This window comes from Anneissia japonica, unplaced genomic scaffold (assembly GCF_011630105.1).
Source record: "Anneissia japonica isolate Jap-2015-1 unplaced genomic scaffold, ASM1163010v1 scaffold234_len1672027_cov178, whole genome shotgun sequence".
NCBI lineage: Eukaryota > Metazoa > Echinodermata > Crinoidea > Comatulida > Comatulidae > Anneissia > Anneissia japonica.
The window spans coordinates 1,428,104-1,444,415 of NW_022738761.1; the positions used below are offsets into that span (position 1 = coordinate 1,428,104).

The 16,312-nt window shown below is 35.0% G+C and overlaps 2 protein-coding genes across 3 annotated transcripts; one reads left to right on the plus strand and one right to left on the minus strand.

Moving 5' to 3' along the window:
- Positions 1-338: 338 nt before the first annotated feature.
- On the plus strand, positions 339-10,771 carry LOC117117695 (serine/threonine-protein kinase greatwall-like). Of its 2 annotated transcripts, none has more exons than XM_033262081.1 (12): positions 339-476; positions 1,755-1,810; positions 2,412-2,601; positions 3,486-3,625; positions 4,239-4,327; positions 4,498-4,610; positions 5,160-6,317; positions 6,874-7,039; positions 7,467-7,580; positions 7,958-8,059; positions 8,431-8,541; positions 9,577-10,771. In XM_033262081.1, exons 1-12 carry the CDS (start codon positions 471-473, stop codon positions 9,621-9,623), a joined length of 2,292 nt encoding a protein of 763 aa, XP_033117972.1. In that variant the 5' UTR covers positions 339-470; the 3' UTR covers positions 9,624-10,771. The 2 variants fall into 2 exon arrangements, with proteins under 2 accessions (XP_033117972.1, XP_033117973.1); XM_033262082.1 differs by having other exon boundaries at positions 5,163-6,317.
- A 652-nt stretch (positions 10,772-11,423) lies between these two features.
- LOC117117701 (protein Hikeshi-like) lies at positions 11,424-15,017 on the minus strand. Its single transcript, XM_033262095.1, has 4 exons — positions 14,875-15,017; positions 13,794-14,031; positions 13,284-13,399; positions 11,424-12,663 (listed from the first exon to the last, which is right to left on the minus strand). Exons 1-4 carry the CDS (start codon positions 14,902-14,904, stop codon positions 12,463-12,465), a joined length of 585 nt encoding a protein of 194 aa, XP_033117986.1. The 5' UTR covers positions 14,905-15,017; the 3' UTR covers positions 11,424-12,462.
- Between the last annotated feature and the right edge of the window lie 1,295 nt (positions 15,018-16,312).

A 16,312-nucleotide genomic window follows, 5' to 3' on the forward strand; every position in this document is an offset into this window, starting at 1 on the left:
ATATATATATATATATATATATATATATATATATATATATGTATATATATATATATGTATTATTTTTTTACTTCATTGTGGTTAAATATTATAATTTTTATTTTCTGAAATTTAATCAAATTATATTAACGCAAATGTTGTTGCTAAACTGACCAATGGGCCATATTTTTTTGGTCACGTGCATAATTTAACACTGATTAACGCATTCTTGGTTACGTTAATTTTCGTTATACTCAACGAAAATTCGTACTCAACGAAATGAACCAGTCGAATAAGCCCACTGCTTAGAGAAAAAACATCAAGTTAAACATCAGGGGGCGCTTATTTAAACGGGTCACGAGACGTTAGCCGAAGCAGAAAGGTCATTCATGGCATCGCGGGTATTTCAAAGTTTTAACGTTTATTTACAGTGAATTAACCCTTAATAAGATGAGTTTTGAGTTGTGAAATTTCATTCATTTGTTGTGAAGATGAAGGTAATAAATGTGCATGTATTGAAGTAGTGTAGCTAGGCCTCATCTATAGACTATAGTTAGCTTTTCCAACAATATTCATGGTAGGCCTAGGCTCAAGATGTAACCCGCCTAGAATACCCGTAGCCTAGCCCTAGGCAAGGCCTATCTAGGCCTCTAGACCTAGGCCTAGTCCATTGTTGTGTTTACCAAGGTGGGGCTACTACATTCGGACCATATCCAGCAGCAGGCAATATTTTTTTTAAATGTAGGCTGAATCAGACCATCTATAGACAGGGTATCTGATATTCACATCCGTTAATTTTCTCAAGTGAACATAACTGACCACCAACGCTGAGCGAATATACTCATTTGAGGTTTATGCGCATTATAGGATGATGATGATGATCTTGTAACCTTTCAACTATTAGTATTCAACATACATATTAATATGATATGGTCCTGCAAAATAGTCTCGTGGGCCGTAGGAGGAGTGGTCACGCATTTGACGAATAAAACCCTTTTATAATCAGTTTTACATGGTGTCTGGAGTCTCATTGTATTTCTCGAACACTATAGTAAGGTCACAATCTCATGATATAGCCTAGGCTTAGGCTTATTCATATTTCAACATTCTGTATTTCACTTGTAACAAAAACAGCTGACTATTACATGCTGTGTTATTTTCTCTATGGTTAGTGAGAGCATAGAGAGAGAGAGAGGGCCTCCACTGTGTTTAAAACCAACCTATTGTACAACAAAGAAGAAAGCCCCAGGCGTACTGAAAATTCACCGACTATTATTTTAATAATTAATTGGGCTTAACTCTTGGTTGAAATTAAGAAAAATAGTATATTTTTTCTATTATTTGAATAGGCCTATGCCCTTAAATTGATCAAAAGATTTTCGTAAATTTTGTAAATCAGCAGAAATTGTTTCTGTCTGGCCTTCTCTATTGGAAGTGGAAAACTTGCTTGATTTTGTAATGGTTGTTTTTCTGTGACCGGAAAATAGTAGTCGCTGACTTTGCTGTCACTATTTTGCATCATCTTAAAAATTGGAATACAATTGTTTCAAAGACTGAACACTGATGTACGCAGTACCTCGCGTTGGCCTCGGCCATCTTCAGCCTCATGATTTTATCGAACCGTCTATAATAGATTCCACATTTCTGTCTCGTTTTCCAGAAAAAAAAACTTTACCTTCTACTACTATATTAAGTCACAGACACTAACCACTACCTGTATTTTATGCAAATTCTTTTCTTTCCTTCATAATTCCAGTTTTCAATTTTATTTATAGGCACCTGTAATTGAAGACTTCACTATCCTTAAGCCAATTAGCAAGGGAGCTTTTGGGTAAGGCATCTAACATTAAATAATCCATTCATTGTTGCAAGAATAAATTTGTATGTTTGCATATATGTAGCAAAGATGGTGGAAAATGTTGCAAAATACAGTAGTATCAACTAAGTGAATGGTAAACCAGAGCAGTTAAAAAATAATAAGCAAAGTTTGATTAGATATTTTATTACTATTTAGTTTTGTGTTACATACATGGTGCTACACTCAATTTTATCTGAAGTGTTGCAACATGTACAGTATGTGTGACACAAAAATAAAAAAATGTATAATCAAACCTATATATCAAATATATATATATATATATATATATATATAACATTATTATATTGTATATACGATATAGAAGATGAATCTGATCTGAAAGTGAATAAGTTGCTCCAACCAGGATTCAAACCCGAAACTTTCTGCTGTCTGTGTACTGTATATTAAGCAACTAGTGTCTTGATTTCACACTTGTACCTTATGCGTATACAGCACTAGCAGTTGACACACACGTACACATGGAGCAGTAATCAATGTGATGCGTCTTCTTTAGCATCTTCCGAGACATCAGAAGATGTCTTATAGAAAAATATAATCTCTTTTTAATGTACAGAAAGGTGTTCTTAGGTAAACATAAGGATAAGGATCAACTGTATGCCATCAAAGTGATGCACAAACAAGAGATGGTCTTGAAGAACATTGCAGGCCAAGCAAAAGCTGAACGAGATGCAATGGCTTTGTCAAAAAGCCCATTCATCGTTCACTTATATTACTCAATACAGTCGGAGAAAAACATTTATCTAGTAAGTTACAAAATAATTTTTCATTCAATGAAGAAATAATTATATGCTTAAACTTAATGTTACTGTACTTTTGGGATCAGTGTATTAGAATCTTTATCATTGCAGCATTAAAAATATACTGAAAACCAAAAGGTCCACTGATTAATCTTGGATAAGAAAATATAATACATACTCCAAGTATTGAAATACACGCCATCGATGGCGAGTATGTATTATACTTTCTTAAAAATATACTCCCATAGCAAAATCTCTGAGTACACTATCAAATTTTGACAGTAGTTGTAATTCTATGGGGGTTATATAGCATCATCATATGCCCATAAATAGACAAATCACACACATTTGTTACCTAAAACTTGTTAGTGAGGATAGAATTTCACTCCTTGGCTTACCAAATAAAAAATAACACAAGCTTTGTAAATGCAGTGAACATTTTTGAGGTGACTGTCTCTGTTACTGTCTACCTCATGTGTATTTATGCCACGTTTTCCAGAGCATCTGTGAAATCACACCCTCACAATCAATGAAAGGTATTTCCAATGCTTAACAAACTGGTGATCATGTGATGTGCATCTTACCAAGTTGAGATACAATATTTAAAGTAAACTCTGTCCACACTATCAAATTTTCTTAAATGACAAAACTTGCATGCCCATATATAACCTTGATGTGCCTATATATGGTCATTATGTGATGTCATCATGACCATATTTAGGCATATCACATGTTTTTGTCAAATAATATTTCATAGTGTGGATATAGCTTTATATGGCACTCCAAATGATAAATGAAAAATTGTAAGAACGAATTGTACGCTTTTTAAACAATAGGTTAAATAAAATTTATTAAATATTATGAGTCATCGGTAAACTCTTTCCCCTTAGGTGATGGAATACATGATAGGGGGTGATGTGAAGTCGTTAATTCATATGTGTGGCTACTTTGATGAGGAAATGGCTGTGCTGTACACTGCAGAAGTTTGTCTTGCACTAGAGTACATTCACAGTAAAGGAATTATACATAGGTAAACTTTATAAATGTTCAAAGAGATGTAATCAGTGTTTTAATTGTTAAATGTTAAAATATATAATATAGTGATTTTCCTTGCTGTTTGAAAGTGCCAAGAAAATCTAATTCCTATATCGTTCTACTCTTTGAAAGATTGTATCAGTTTGCTGCCGATTGGCACTAATATCTAATTTGTAGCAGTGGGCTTGACCAGAATACCAGGGTAAGCCTGTCTCTTCACAAATGGTGTCCAGGATTCTTAGAAGTACACACGTTTTAGTTTGCACTCGGTCTATGGTTAAGAGCTCTTATCTGGGAAGAGTAAGTTCTACAGCTGAACCATGAGCATGGAAGGCCAATTTAGGGCTCAGGGTTATGGCTCCATTTTATGATCTTTGACAGTGAAATCTTCCTGTACATTTACTGCTGCCTCAGGCCTGTAGTCCAGATATATGTTGTGGATGGAGGGTGAATTTCAAGTAGATCTTCTTCTACTATAAATTTGCACAAGCATCCTTTATTTATGTAATATAAACCCACTGGTTATCTGTGCCATCAGGTTACGGTCAGAGTGCCATTCCTTCTCAATGATTTCAAACTTACTGACTTCATTTTTAATTCTTTTTTAGGGATCTGAAACCGGATAACATGCTAATAGGAGCTTCGGGCCACATAAAACTTACTGATTTTGGTTTATCATCTATAAAACTACAAAGAAGTATGTAATTATATTTACTTTAATATCTATCACTTATTCGAGAGCGGTGCTTATAAAAAATATTGGCATTATGCTTTGTAATGTCAATTAAAACTAGTCTCTAAAGTACTACAATTTTAAGTGTTTTATTAACTGCACATAGTAATTACACCTCAATTTTAATCTTTCAGAACTTACAGCATCCGATATCATACAGACACCAGCCACCAGAAACATCAAATTACCTGAGAATTTTTACCGGACCCCTGGCCAAATCCTCTCCTTGACATCTAGCCTAGGATTTGTAAATATCATATTCTTTTCAGTTTTTGCCCAGGGTCATTCATTACCAACTAATCATGCACTACCCCAATACCAATTTTAAATAAAAATGTTATTAAAAATTCTGTAGGTTTGTTCTGTTTTTACTAATTTATTGGTGATTAACATGAAACCCTTATCGGTATATATTATTATTGGAACTGACCGTCATTGACAGAGTCATATTCAGAGAGACATAATTGTGTAGGTCTGTTTATGTTAATTTTTTTGGTATACTTACTCTTATCCTACATACATACTTGTGTTATCCTAATCTAGCCCAAAAACAACTACTCCTTCTCTTAAACTACTATAAAATGATGATAAATGCTTATTGAGGGGAAAAAATTATCCTCAGCAAGTTTTAAATACAAGGCCCCTGCCACTCGTGTGCTTTTTAGCTTGTATACTCCAAATGATTTTTCCTATAGATAGGACACATAACATGCAATTAATTGGCAAATCACTTGAGAGTAAACTAAATATGGATTACTAATTTTAAAAAAATGATGTTTTTTGTTGATATTCGCAGCAGTCACCAGCATTGAAGGATATAACCAACCAAAATAAAGAGACTAGAGCTAAGGAACAAAGTACTGCCGGAAACCAGTTAACTTGCACTCCATTGACAAGCAGTCATAAGCCAAGAAACCTGAAGATAAGAGGAGAAATTCAATGTGGAAAAAAAACATTTTTTGTTAGACCAGGATTCACAGATGATAAGGATCCACTTAAGTCACCTGTTAATGGAACAGGTAATCAAGGCAATGTGGATACCATTGGAATACCTACTAAATCTACTGATGTTATATCACCAGAAATCCAAAGCGATTACCGGAACATCTTCAGCAGTCAGCAGATCCAGTCAACACCATTGTCAGGAATACATGGCATCAAAAGAAAACGGATCCAAGCTGATTCAGACTCATCTGACGATGGTGTAATTGAGTCAATACAAATTTCGTCAAAGAGCACTGGATTAACAGAAATAATGAATGTTGTAAATATTCAAGGTACTCCTGTTGTTGGACGTGCAAGGCTCCACAGTCTTCCAAAGATCCGGCGACTGGAGAGTGAGGGCCAAGAAGAGATCAATACAAGTCTTAAATTTGAAGAAACATCACCACAAGAGGGGAGTCCTTCTGAGATTAACTCTACTGTTGAGTCTATCAACTCAAAGGCATGTGTCAATGTCTGCCATCCACCTTCATGTTCTGAACTTAATGTCAATGATCCAGATGATGTGTTTAAGGAAGATCCTAGTCCACAGTATTTTACAGGTGGAAGCTGGGCATCAATGCAAGAAAGACAGAATGGGCCATTGGCACATCAGAGTTTTTCAAGCCCAAACCCAAATACTGTTGGCTTCTGTAGAAATGTCAAAATACATGAGATATCAAGGGAAAGCAGTGGTATTTCAGTGAACTTATTTCACACTTTCGACGGTAGTCCATATCCCAGCCTAGATCAAACTAATAAAGTGCGGGAACGATTGGGATCTACTCCATCAGTAAATCCAAAAGAAGGAGAAAAAGAACAAAGCTCACAGGGTTACCAAAGTGATGAAGTATCATCACCAAGGAATGATTCTGATGATGGGCATTACAAATCAACAAATGAAGCGTCAATGGATATTAGCTTTGCATTCAAAACACCTGCACAAAGCCGCCATTCAAAAACACCTTACAAGGTATGAGTACTGTACAATACTTAGACTTACCCTTGTTTATTTACTTACAAGCATGGCTGGTACAGTTCTGTTTTTGTATTAAGTGCTGCCCCTGTCTCTTATACACAAAATAAAAAATTTGCACCTCCCCTAAATAATAACAATAACATAGGAATTTATAACATGATTTTTAGCAAGGAATGTTGTTATTACTCCATTTGATTCACATTTGGCAAACTGCCACAAAGTACAAACTTCTTCACTTCCTAAGGAGTGGTGCTTTAATACACTACAGTAAATGGCACAATGCCCAACATATGCAAATTTATATTCTTTGGTGGAGAGATATAAAGAACCAAAGACGCAAGTGGTGAATGTACTGTCAGCAAGAGGTTTCAAAATCATTGACCTCAAGGTTGTGAATTTGAACCGCAAAATGTTTGCCAACCCCCCTCCCCCACCCCACTGCAATTATTTGATAATTTGTGGCACTGGCAGACACAGCTGTGATATTGATTCCTTCGCTTTTGGTTGATTACCTCCCTTTGATTAGTTTCTAAAATATTTTTTTTTGCAGACACCAAAAATTGGGAGAACATCCTCATGGACTCCAAAGAACACATATCAGACACCGTACCGAACACCAAAGAGCTGTAGAAGAGGTGTCAATGTGGGAAAACAGAAACGTATTCTAGGGACACCAGATTATTTAGCTCCTGAGATACTAAACCTTCAAGAACATGGTGAGACTACTTTTCATACTTTTTTTCTCCTCTCCTTAATAAAAAATGCAATTGCTGAGGGTAAAAACATCTTCTACTGACTTTCATATTTAAAAAAAATTTAATCTCTCTTCTTGTAATCCTGCCTAAAGGAATATCTGGCTACAATCATTTTTTTATTTTTTGTTTGTTTATTTATTCATTTATATATTCATTTACTTATTCAGTATTTTATTTATTTGACCCAACCATTTTAATAAGTGAACACCCAGAAGAATTGAATGAAGAATGTTGTTGGGTGCATTTTTCTCTTTTAGCTCACAGCATACAAAATGTTTAAATTGAAATGATATTTGCTGGATATAATGGTAGTAAATAAATGATGTGATTAGGATTATTGTTTTTAATATTGTCATCAACTGTATATTAATGTTGACTGTTCTTTCAGGTGTGGAGATTGATTGGTGGTCACTTGGGGTGTGTCTATTTGAATTTCTGACAGGTGTTCCACCATTCAATGACCAGACACCTCAGCTCATCTTTCAAAATATTCATAACAGAGGTAAAGTTTGTGTGTGTTAATGTTGATAAATAAAAATGTATGAAGTTTTGAGTATCCAAGAATAATTAAAGTTTTAAAAGAGCAAAAAGCACTGACTTTCTCATGAACAAAAAAATGTCCGCACTCACTAAATCTTGTAATGAGCATGGAGCTTCCATCCTGTAAATGCCAAGACACTTGCTGTTTCTATGCAGTGGGTGGTGCACACCCCTCCCCCTGTTGCCCTCACTGTAAATTTTGCTCAGGTAAGTTAATATTGCCTTATCTTGCATGCTAGTTCCCCCCTCATGTCAACTTCGCTCTCCGCTCCCCTTCCCCCAGATTAGAAGTTGGTTGCTGTTTAAGAGACATCCTGACCAGATACTTATCTTCCACAGATATTCCATGGCCAGAAGATGATGAGAGTTTGTCAGAAGAAGCTGTTGATGTCATCAGTAAACTGCTGGCAATGGATCCTCGTCAAAGAGCCAAAGCTAGTGGTACATAATTTTTGATACTGCTGGTGGTTAAGATACTTCCAAACTGGAGGGTCTTATGTTGAATTCATGAACAGTAAACCAGTAATTTTTTTCTAAGGCTTGTTAGGTAGAGCAATATTTCCATCTAGGAAGTGATGAGACTGTTGGATAAGGATGGAGTAAGGATGGAATGAAATAAGAAAATATTTTTATCATTATACTATTATGATCATTATTGTTTTTTTATTTTCTAATATGATTTTTGTAGTTGCACCAATTAATCAAAATGTGTACAGATTGTTCTTTAACTGAAACTTTGATATTGCTCTGTCAATTATTCATTCATTATATAAATAATTTTCATGGTTTATTTCTCTCATTGTTTTTTTCAGATTTAAAAGAACACAAGTTATTTTCTAGTATTGACTGGGATCATATTCAAGACATCTCCCCAAATTTCATACCTAATCCTGATGATGAATCAGACACAACCTATTTTGAAGGTACAGTAAATTTATTCTTTTTATCAATTACAGCATTATTACTTACTTTTAGTATACTTTTAGCATTAGGCTTTAAGCTATTGCTTATATGCCACTCTCTAGACTCCCTGCCATGCTCTCATATAAGGGTTGAATTTTAGTGGGTGTGATCCAGTGTTTCCTTAATTCTGTTTTGAATTTATTTATAGATGAAGCTTTTACTACTGTTTCCGGGAAATTATTCATTTATTGCTCTCACTGCAAAGCTAAACTGCCTTAATCTGGTCTTAGCTTTAGGTTTTTTGAATTTTAACGAATGACCTCTGGTTCGGGACGCAGAATCCAAAATAAAAAAATCTTCCGTTCTAAGAGTGTCAAATTCTTTTAAGATTTTAAAGATCTCTATTACATCAGCTCGTTTCCTTCTATACGCTAATGTTGGAAGGTTGAGATGAATTAGACGTTCAGGATAACTAAGATCTCTAAGTCCAGGTAGAAGTTGAGTTCTTTAACCTTTTGCAAACATTCAGTCCTGAGTCAAAATTTGGCACCTAATTATTAAGGACATCTACAGTGAGGGGGGAACAATCCTATTAAATAATGTACATCAAGCCAATTGTTGGTTATGTATATTCCCTATATTCTAAAGAGGGAGCTATATGTGTAACTCATACATTCAACAATGTATGAAGTTATATAGCTTAGTGGTTAAGATGCTTGCCTTCTGATCCCAGTGTCATGGGTTTGGGTTCAATTCCTGTAAGAGCAGGACTTTTTCTCACAACAAAAAACAACCCCACTCCCTAAGCCTCATAACGAGACTTCGCTGAAAAAACATCACATTATTTCATTTATTTTAGACACCAATGAATATCAACCGACACCTACGTTAATGCTCATAAAGAGAGTTTTATCCATCCCTTAACCTTGATTCTGGTGTAGCTTGGGTAAGAAAAATCGAAGGCAAAACATGTCAACATGTCATTAAATGACAATAATGAGAGTACTGATAAAAATATTATTTTGAAGTTGTAAAATATTTTACTTCTTTTGCAGCTCGTAATAACATGCAGCATCTTCGATTGTCATCCTTCAGCATGTAGAAAGCACCCCCTTAGAACGTTCATGACATACAAGCTGACCTCCAGGGGATTACATTGTTAAATGGTTGGTTATGCACAACAACATTAAGCCTTGTTTACACTATCAAACTGTATGTGACAAAAAAAAAAATTGGTATGACTGTTATTTGGGTGTAATATGACATCATTATGCCCATGTGAACATGATACAAATTTGTCACATAAAACAAGGCAATTCAACAAAAGGACACACATCTTGGCATGTCAAAGGTTATAACCCTGGCATCGAAATTCTACGCGCCACATGCTCCTACATGCTTGACCGAGTTTACCGCGCCCTGATTGTCACAAAACCCATTCCAACCAAACCATAATTAACCATCAGCGTGTGACGAATTACCCACTAGTGTGTCAGTTGCCATGATCATCACGTGTCGTGCGGTGACTACAAAGGCCTAATGGTTTTATATTGTTAATTATATTGATATTTCAACATTAATTTTACCGATGAGGTGGTGTCCAGCGGTTCATGAGACTCAGTTCGCAGAAAAAATAAATAAATTTTCTTCATCTACTTAAAAGTTTGTTTTGTGCACCTTAGTCCTTGTCCAAATGACAGTTTAATGTTATACACTGCACACTCCAATTAGAGACCCCTCTAATTCAGGGACCCCTCTAATTTGAGACCAACCCCGAGACCACCCATATTTTCAGGTCCCAAGGGTGGTCTCGAATTGGAGGGCGAACTGTATAAGAACACGATTTTTTATAAAAATCGTAAATTTTCATTTGCTATAACTTCATTTTGTTGGTCAATTTTCATGAATTAAATTGTAGTTTATAGAAGCACTTAACAAGCTCGTGGTCAAAAGAAATCAGATGTAACATACATTGCGAACTACGCAAAATTAATTGAAATAGTAACTAATACCATTTAACGAATGGCACACATAATTGATGGCTATACTGGATATACAGTAAAGATTAAAGACTGTATGCATGCGCTATGTTCATGAGCGGGGAGAGCAGTTTAGCTTAGTTGACTAATCTGGTGGTAGCCACTGTGTGTGCGCTGAACCATGGAGATCTCTAGGTCCCCAGTTCAATTCCCATCGCTGCCTCTCCTTGTGTTTTAGCTAGAGGGCTAAAATAAAAGTTAAAATAGTGCACCGTCTTTCGGATGAGACGTTTAAGCCGTTGGTCCCGTGTGCATTGATGGCCCATGTGCATGTTAAAGAACGCAGTACACTCTTCAGAAAAGAGTAGGGAATTGTCTCCCGGTGTGCTGCCCAATCGCCACCAGAAGGACCCCACTGAAAATAAGTCTTCTTCTAGACTTTCGTGGGCTATCCTATCCGATGTGCATTCCGTTGTTGAATTGCCTTGCATAAAATTGATAGTATTGACAGAGCTTCAGACATTCAATACTCATTTTATTAAACAATGATTGATATGAATCAATATTATAGAAATTTATATTTACAGATAATGTCATGGTAATTGTTATTTAACACAAAATATATTATAAATGTTGGTACTGTATTGTATATAATTATTAATTATTTGGTTTAAGCTATGATGTGTGTTGTTAGATATCATCGCATCTTTAGACATTTCAAAACATTTACAAGTTGTCATTCCTATCTATTAAGGACAACTGTGTAATGAATATATTAGTGAACTTTGCATGACATTTGACATCACTATAACCTGCATAAAATATTGAATAAAATAATAAGATTGAAGTTCAGTTAATGTTTATAATTTCTTAAAACAATAGAAATACAAAAATAGACAAATCAATTTTAATAAATCTATAATTTATGTTTAATATCACATGATTATCAATTAATTGCATATTATGCAATACTGTACCTTGGCTCAGTTGGTGGAGTGCCCCAACCGGAAATCAGGGGGTATTGGGTTTGTATCCCCATTAGTATAACATATTTTTGTAATGGAATTCAAAACAAAACTAGCTTATTTATAAACAGCTACAGTGTTACAAAAGTGTTTTTTGTGCAATTAAATATTATTGGCAGACTTAAGTAGTCAGGTGTACTATTGTTTAAATTTTGCTTGGTCAATACAAATCAATATGTGGTTACCTAAAATGCTAAATTGTAATAATCATTTATATAATTCTATTAGATATTATTAAAATAAAAATATACACACTGCGCATGTTCAATAATAGTAATAATAATACTGTGCATTTATAATGCACCAGTCTTCATCAAGATGCTCCTTGAGCAGATTAATGTATAAAAATGTATAGACTACATAGAGAAATAAAAATCTATAAATTTCTCCATAAATTGCCTCTCGAATAAGTGACATCATGAATATTTTGTTTAGCGCCACTCTTGACCATGGAGTGGAAGTGTTTCTCCAGCAAAGTTACTAGTCTGAGTTTCAGGCCCTAATGTTGGGTTACACACTCTTTGTTGCACTTAGTGTGCGCCATACCAAATTTAATTTGCGTCCCATACTCAATTTTTTCTCCCCGATTACTCCGTCTTATCATTGGTGGCGCTGTCATGAATGAGAAACAAAATAATATGGGATTTGTTGCAAGTCTATAAACAATTGCTAGCATTACTATGGCCTAGTTCAGACTGTGGATAAACCCGTCTCAGCTCACTGGGTTTATCCACCTGCCAGTCTGAACTAGGTGGCTTATCTCAAGCCGGACTGTGTTCCTATAGTAACTAGGCCTGGCGTGCCACTGTGTTAACTTTTCTAAGCTGGACTTGCTGTGACTTCGGGTAAAAAAATGACCAATCAGCATTCAATTATGTGTAGTAAATGACCATTTCATTTACATATTTAATTGGAAACCAGGTGGCTTATTTCGTCACTATGTTCTCCAAAAGTATAAGTCTTGTGAAAGCTTTCGTTGAAAATTGTCAAACCATTTCTGGATGGCATCCGCTGGAATGAATGTTGTGTCTGGTTGGGGTACCATCTGACTTTGAGTTACTGCGAATGACGATGCATAATTAAAGAAACTTTCAAGCATTTTCTGGCTAAATTCTCGAAAAGATTCTACCTTGGAAGCCTGGAAGATGAAGACACAAAAAAGACATTACTAATACTATTCCACCAAATGAATTAGCACTTTGTACACAATGCTAGGCCACTACATTAGATAGAAGATAATTGTCAATAAACATTTCACAGGTTGAGTACAATGGGTAACTGTATATTAAGTGATAGTATGTAGTTTAGTATTTATTTTGTAAATTTAGTACTGTGCTTTGTACAGCATTATAGCCAACTTCCATAACATCCTCCATTAATATTAGTTTGATGAGTGATGTAACTATTTATAAAATAGTTCCAATGCCATCAATTCTTTTTCTGGAATATTCTCTGGTTGTAGTGAACTGGAGAGGAAATTATGGACCCTTACAATGTTTCAAACTTAACAACTGACCATTCAGAACATTACAGTATGTACTGTACCTAGGCAACACACACAAGTGTACGTTACAGCTCTCCGTTTGTGTGACTGTAGCAAAATTATCTAAGGGACAGCACTTCAGAGGAAAAGTCCACTGTATCATGAGTTTGTCTAGGTATAGTGTAGACTTGGAGCCAAGTGAGGTGCAGGGCTGTATGGTTGGTGGAGGGAGGGTGGCCCTGTGTAATTTTGAATAGCAGTAAGTAGTGGGCTACCTGAGTATTTGAGTTGGGTGTTCGTTGTATTATTTCATTAATACTTTCAACAGCAATGCCTATCTGGGCATTCGTCGATGTTCCACCACCAAATGTTGATCCAAACCCAGCATTTTCTGTGGAAAGTTAAGAAAATTAAAATGATTTTAGCTGTTTTATTTTACTAAATGAATGCTATTTTTTTTTAATCTGTTATCTAACTTCCCATTTAACAACTCACCAATCATATGGTGAATTACATTCTGCAATGCCCATAAAATAAAATCATGAAATTTTTAAAAATGTGTGCCCAAACTTTTATACTGGATAATGATAAAAATTAAAAAAACACTAACAGAGACTGAAGTGTTTCTAATATTTTTCACTGTAAATAGGTAAACATTTTTGCAATACTATGTTCAAGTTAATAATACATTTATGTCACTGCAAAATATGCAAGTTAATTTAAATATGATTTTTATGGGACAAAACATTTTTAATATGCTGCTGCATATTGAAAGAAAAACTTACCTATTGGTTTTGCCTTACAAAGCTTAAAAATAGCACTTGGTTTATCATTTGATACATGACCTAAATACTGCCACGTTAACCCAGCTGTTGTTGGCCAACCAAAGTACACAGCGCCCCCAAGTCCGTCTGGAAAAGGTACGGTGCCTAGCATAAATATCACCACATGACTGATATTTTCCGTGTCCACCAAGTTGAAAATAAAATGTGTCTCGTCCACCCGAGTCGGATCACCTTGAACCTAAGTACCAAAAACAATTTAATCAGTCAATGAGGTCATTGAACTAAGTAATATTAATTTACTGACTCAACCAAAGTTAAATAGGTAAATTGCAGTTTCTAATGTTAGACTAAAAACATATTTTAAAAAATCCTAAATCTCTTCCACTTGACCAGTACCACTTCAAGGGGGTGGGAATCGAGTTATTTGGGGATCCTGAGATAAACTGTCCTGTGGTTCTAAGCCCTGGAAATCTTGTTGGATCTGTGTAGCCAATTATTCAATTGTTTTTTGTTTTTTTTACTGTTTGACCCCATACATACAATATAAATAAAATATAAGATTGTGATATACCAACGATTAACAATTATGATGGATAATGTATAACTTAATAATCTATATTTGAGGAGGAGGCTATCACTCAATAGAAAAAAAACAGAACAGCATTAAATTTGTATTATCATCAGTAACATTTCATATAATGTTACCCACCTTCTTCTACCTGGGCATCACTTGGTCTTTTTAACCTTACCTGCATCTTCTCTCGTACGAAATAATAAGTATATCCACACCTACCTAGGCCTAGATAGATATACTTCAATTCCTACCCTCAACCTTCCCCTGCCTAGCTGTGTACTACTATTGTCTTTACATCAGAAGGCTCCATCTACCTAGGCCTAGATCCTAGTTAGGGCCTATCTATGTTGCTTGTCTAGAACATTCTTGGGGGTTTTAGATACAGTAGGCAATATGACAAGCTTTCCACACTCACTCGCGCACAGCAAGAGGCTTCAATTGACTCGCCGGTGCGATTTATATAAACATGATTTTAATTATAATTAAAATATTACATTATATACTCACCAAACGTCCTGCTACTAAACACCCAAACATATTTGTTAAGATGAATTTTAAAAGGTACTAAGCACTAATGAGTGCGATTGGAGTATACAATTTAAGCCTAGGTATATTATTAACAACCCCGTTTGTGTACAGACAGGCTGCTGGCGTTTGTTATTGTACGGTGATGTGACTTTGCGTTGGGTGGACCAAATAGATTAGGCTACATAAAGGAATATAGGCCTAATTGCCGCATATCTGTTTATAAACACAATTACAGTATAACAAATTCCGACATCCAAAACCTTACTGTTTTATAAGTGGTGACATTTGTTTGTTCTCTTTTTAATTTAACCAAAGAGTATAAATGTATACTTTTTGTTTTAAAACAACCATTTTCTCTCTCTTAACGACATCTAAAATTTAGTCCATCATTACGATAGCAGTTTATTCCTTCCATCTGCATTACCCCTTCCCTTTGCCTGTGTTATTCAATTTACCTGGATTTCTATCAGGACAATTGCCCATGCCATATAAAAAACACCAGTTTAATTTTCATTTTTATTATAACTGGGTCTATTATTGTGACTACGTTTTTTGTTACCTATCCCGTAATTGTGCCTAAATTCCCAGGATGATAATGGAATATCAAAGGAAGTTAGATTACATATAATTACCTTAATACTTATAATGTATTTATACTTTTACTGTAATAAAATATAAATCATAAGCTGAAATAAACTCGTTTTTTGTGCTGTACTACCCTCGAAATTGAAATACCGTAAAACCTCGAATTGAAACCCAACCGGCTAAATCTCGAGATGAAGCCCATCTCGAATTGAAGCCTCTCTTTAGTTTGCAAAATTTGCTTAGAAAAGAAGCCCATATGCTTCTTTTGGAGTTAAAAAGAAGCCCATATGCTTCTTTTGGACTTATTGCAGTTTCACTGTACATTAATTTCAAAAAACAAAATAAATTTAAAAAAAGCTTGGTTTATACCGTAGTTTATGTGGTTTAATGCCAGTTAAATACACTCCATGATACAGATTGATGTTACAGTAGTCTTATTTATTGTTTTAGAATACAAATTAACAAAATTTACATTATTCATTTTGAAAAGAAGCCCCCATCTTTACTTTGCAAAAATAACCCCGAAAAGGAGCCCATCCAAAGTTCGCAAAAAAAAAAAAAAAAAAAAGTTCGCGCAAAAAAAAAAAAAAAAAAAAGTAGCCCAGGGCTTTAATTCGAGGTTTTACAGTAGTGTAAGAATAATTAAATCGAATCCTTTGTGTTTAAGGCATTCTACAATTTCTCTGGGAAGTTGTAGGGAATACGAGGGGAAATTAGCCGCTGACATATATGAGTATTGAAATATCGGGGCCTAATGGGGTGGGGGGTTAGGATAGTTATGTGGGAGATTTTCAACTACTTGAACACTGATTTTTGGTGACTAGGCTTACGC

Coding starts and splice junctions, on each gene's coding strand:
- LOC117117695 (XM_033262081.1), top strand. Junction 1,811..2,411: donor ATTAGCAAGGGAGCTTTTGG/GTAAGGCATCTA, acceptor TTTAATGTACAG/AAAGGTGTTCTTAGGTAAAC. Junction 8,542..9,576: donor AGACACAACCTATTTTGAAG/GTACAGTAAATT, acceptor CTTCTTTTGCAG/CTCGTAATAACATGCAGCAT.
- LOC117117701 (XM_033262095.1), bottom strand. CDS start 14,904: ATGTTTGGGTGTTTAGTAGCAGGACGTTTG. Junction 14,032..14,874: donor GTTTAGTAGCAGGACGTTTG/GTGAGTATATAA, acceptor TTTGGTACTTAG/GTTCAAGGTGATCCGACTCG. Junction 13,400..13,793: donor TTGTAAGGCAAAACCAATAG/GTAAGTTTTTCT, acceptor AACTTTCCACAG/AAAATGCTGGGTTTGGATCA.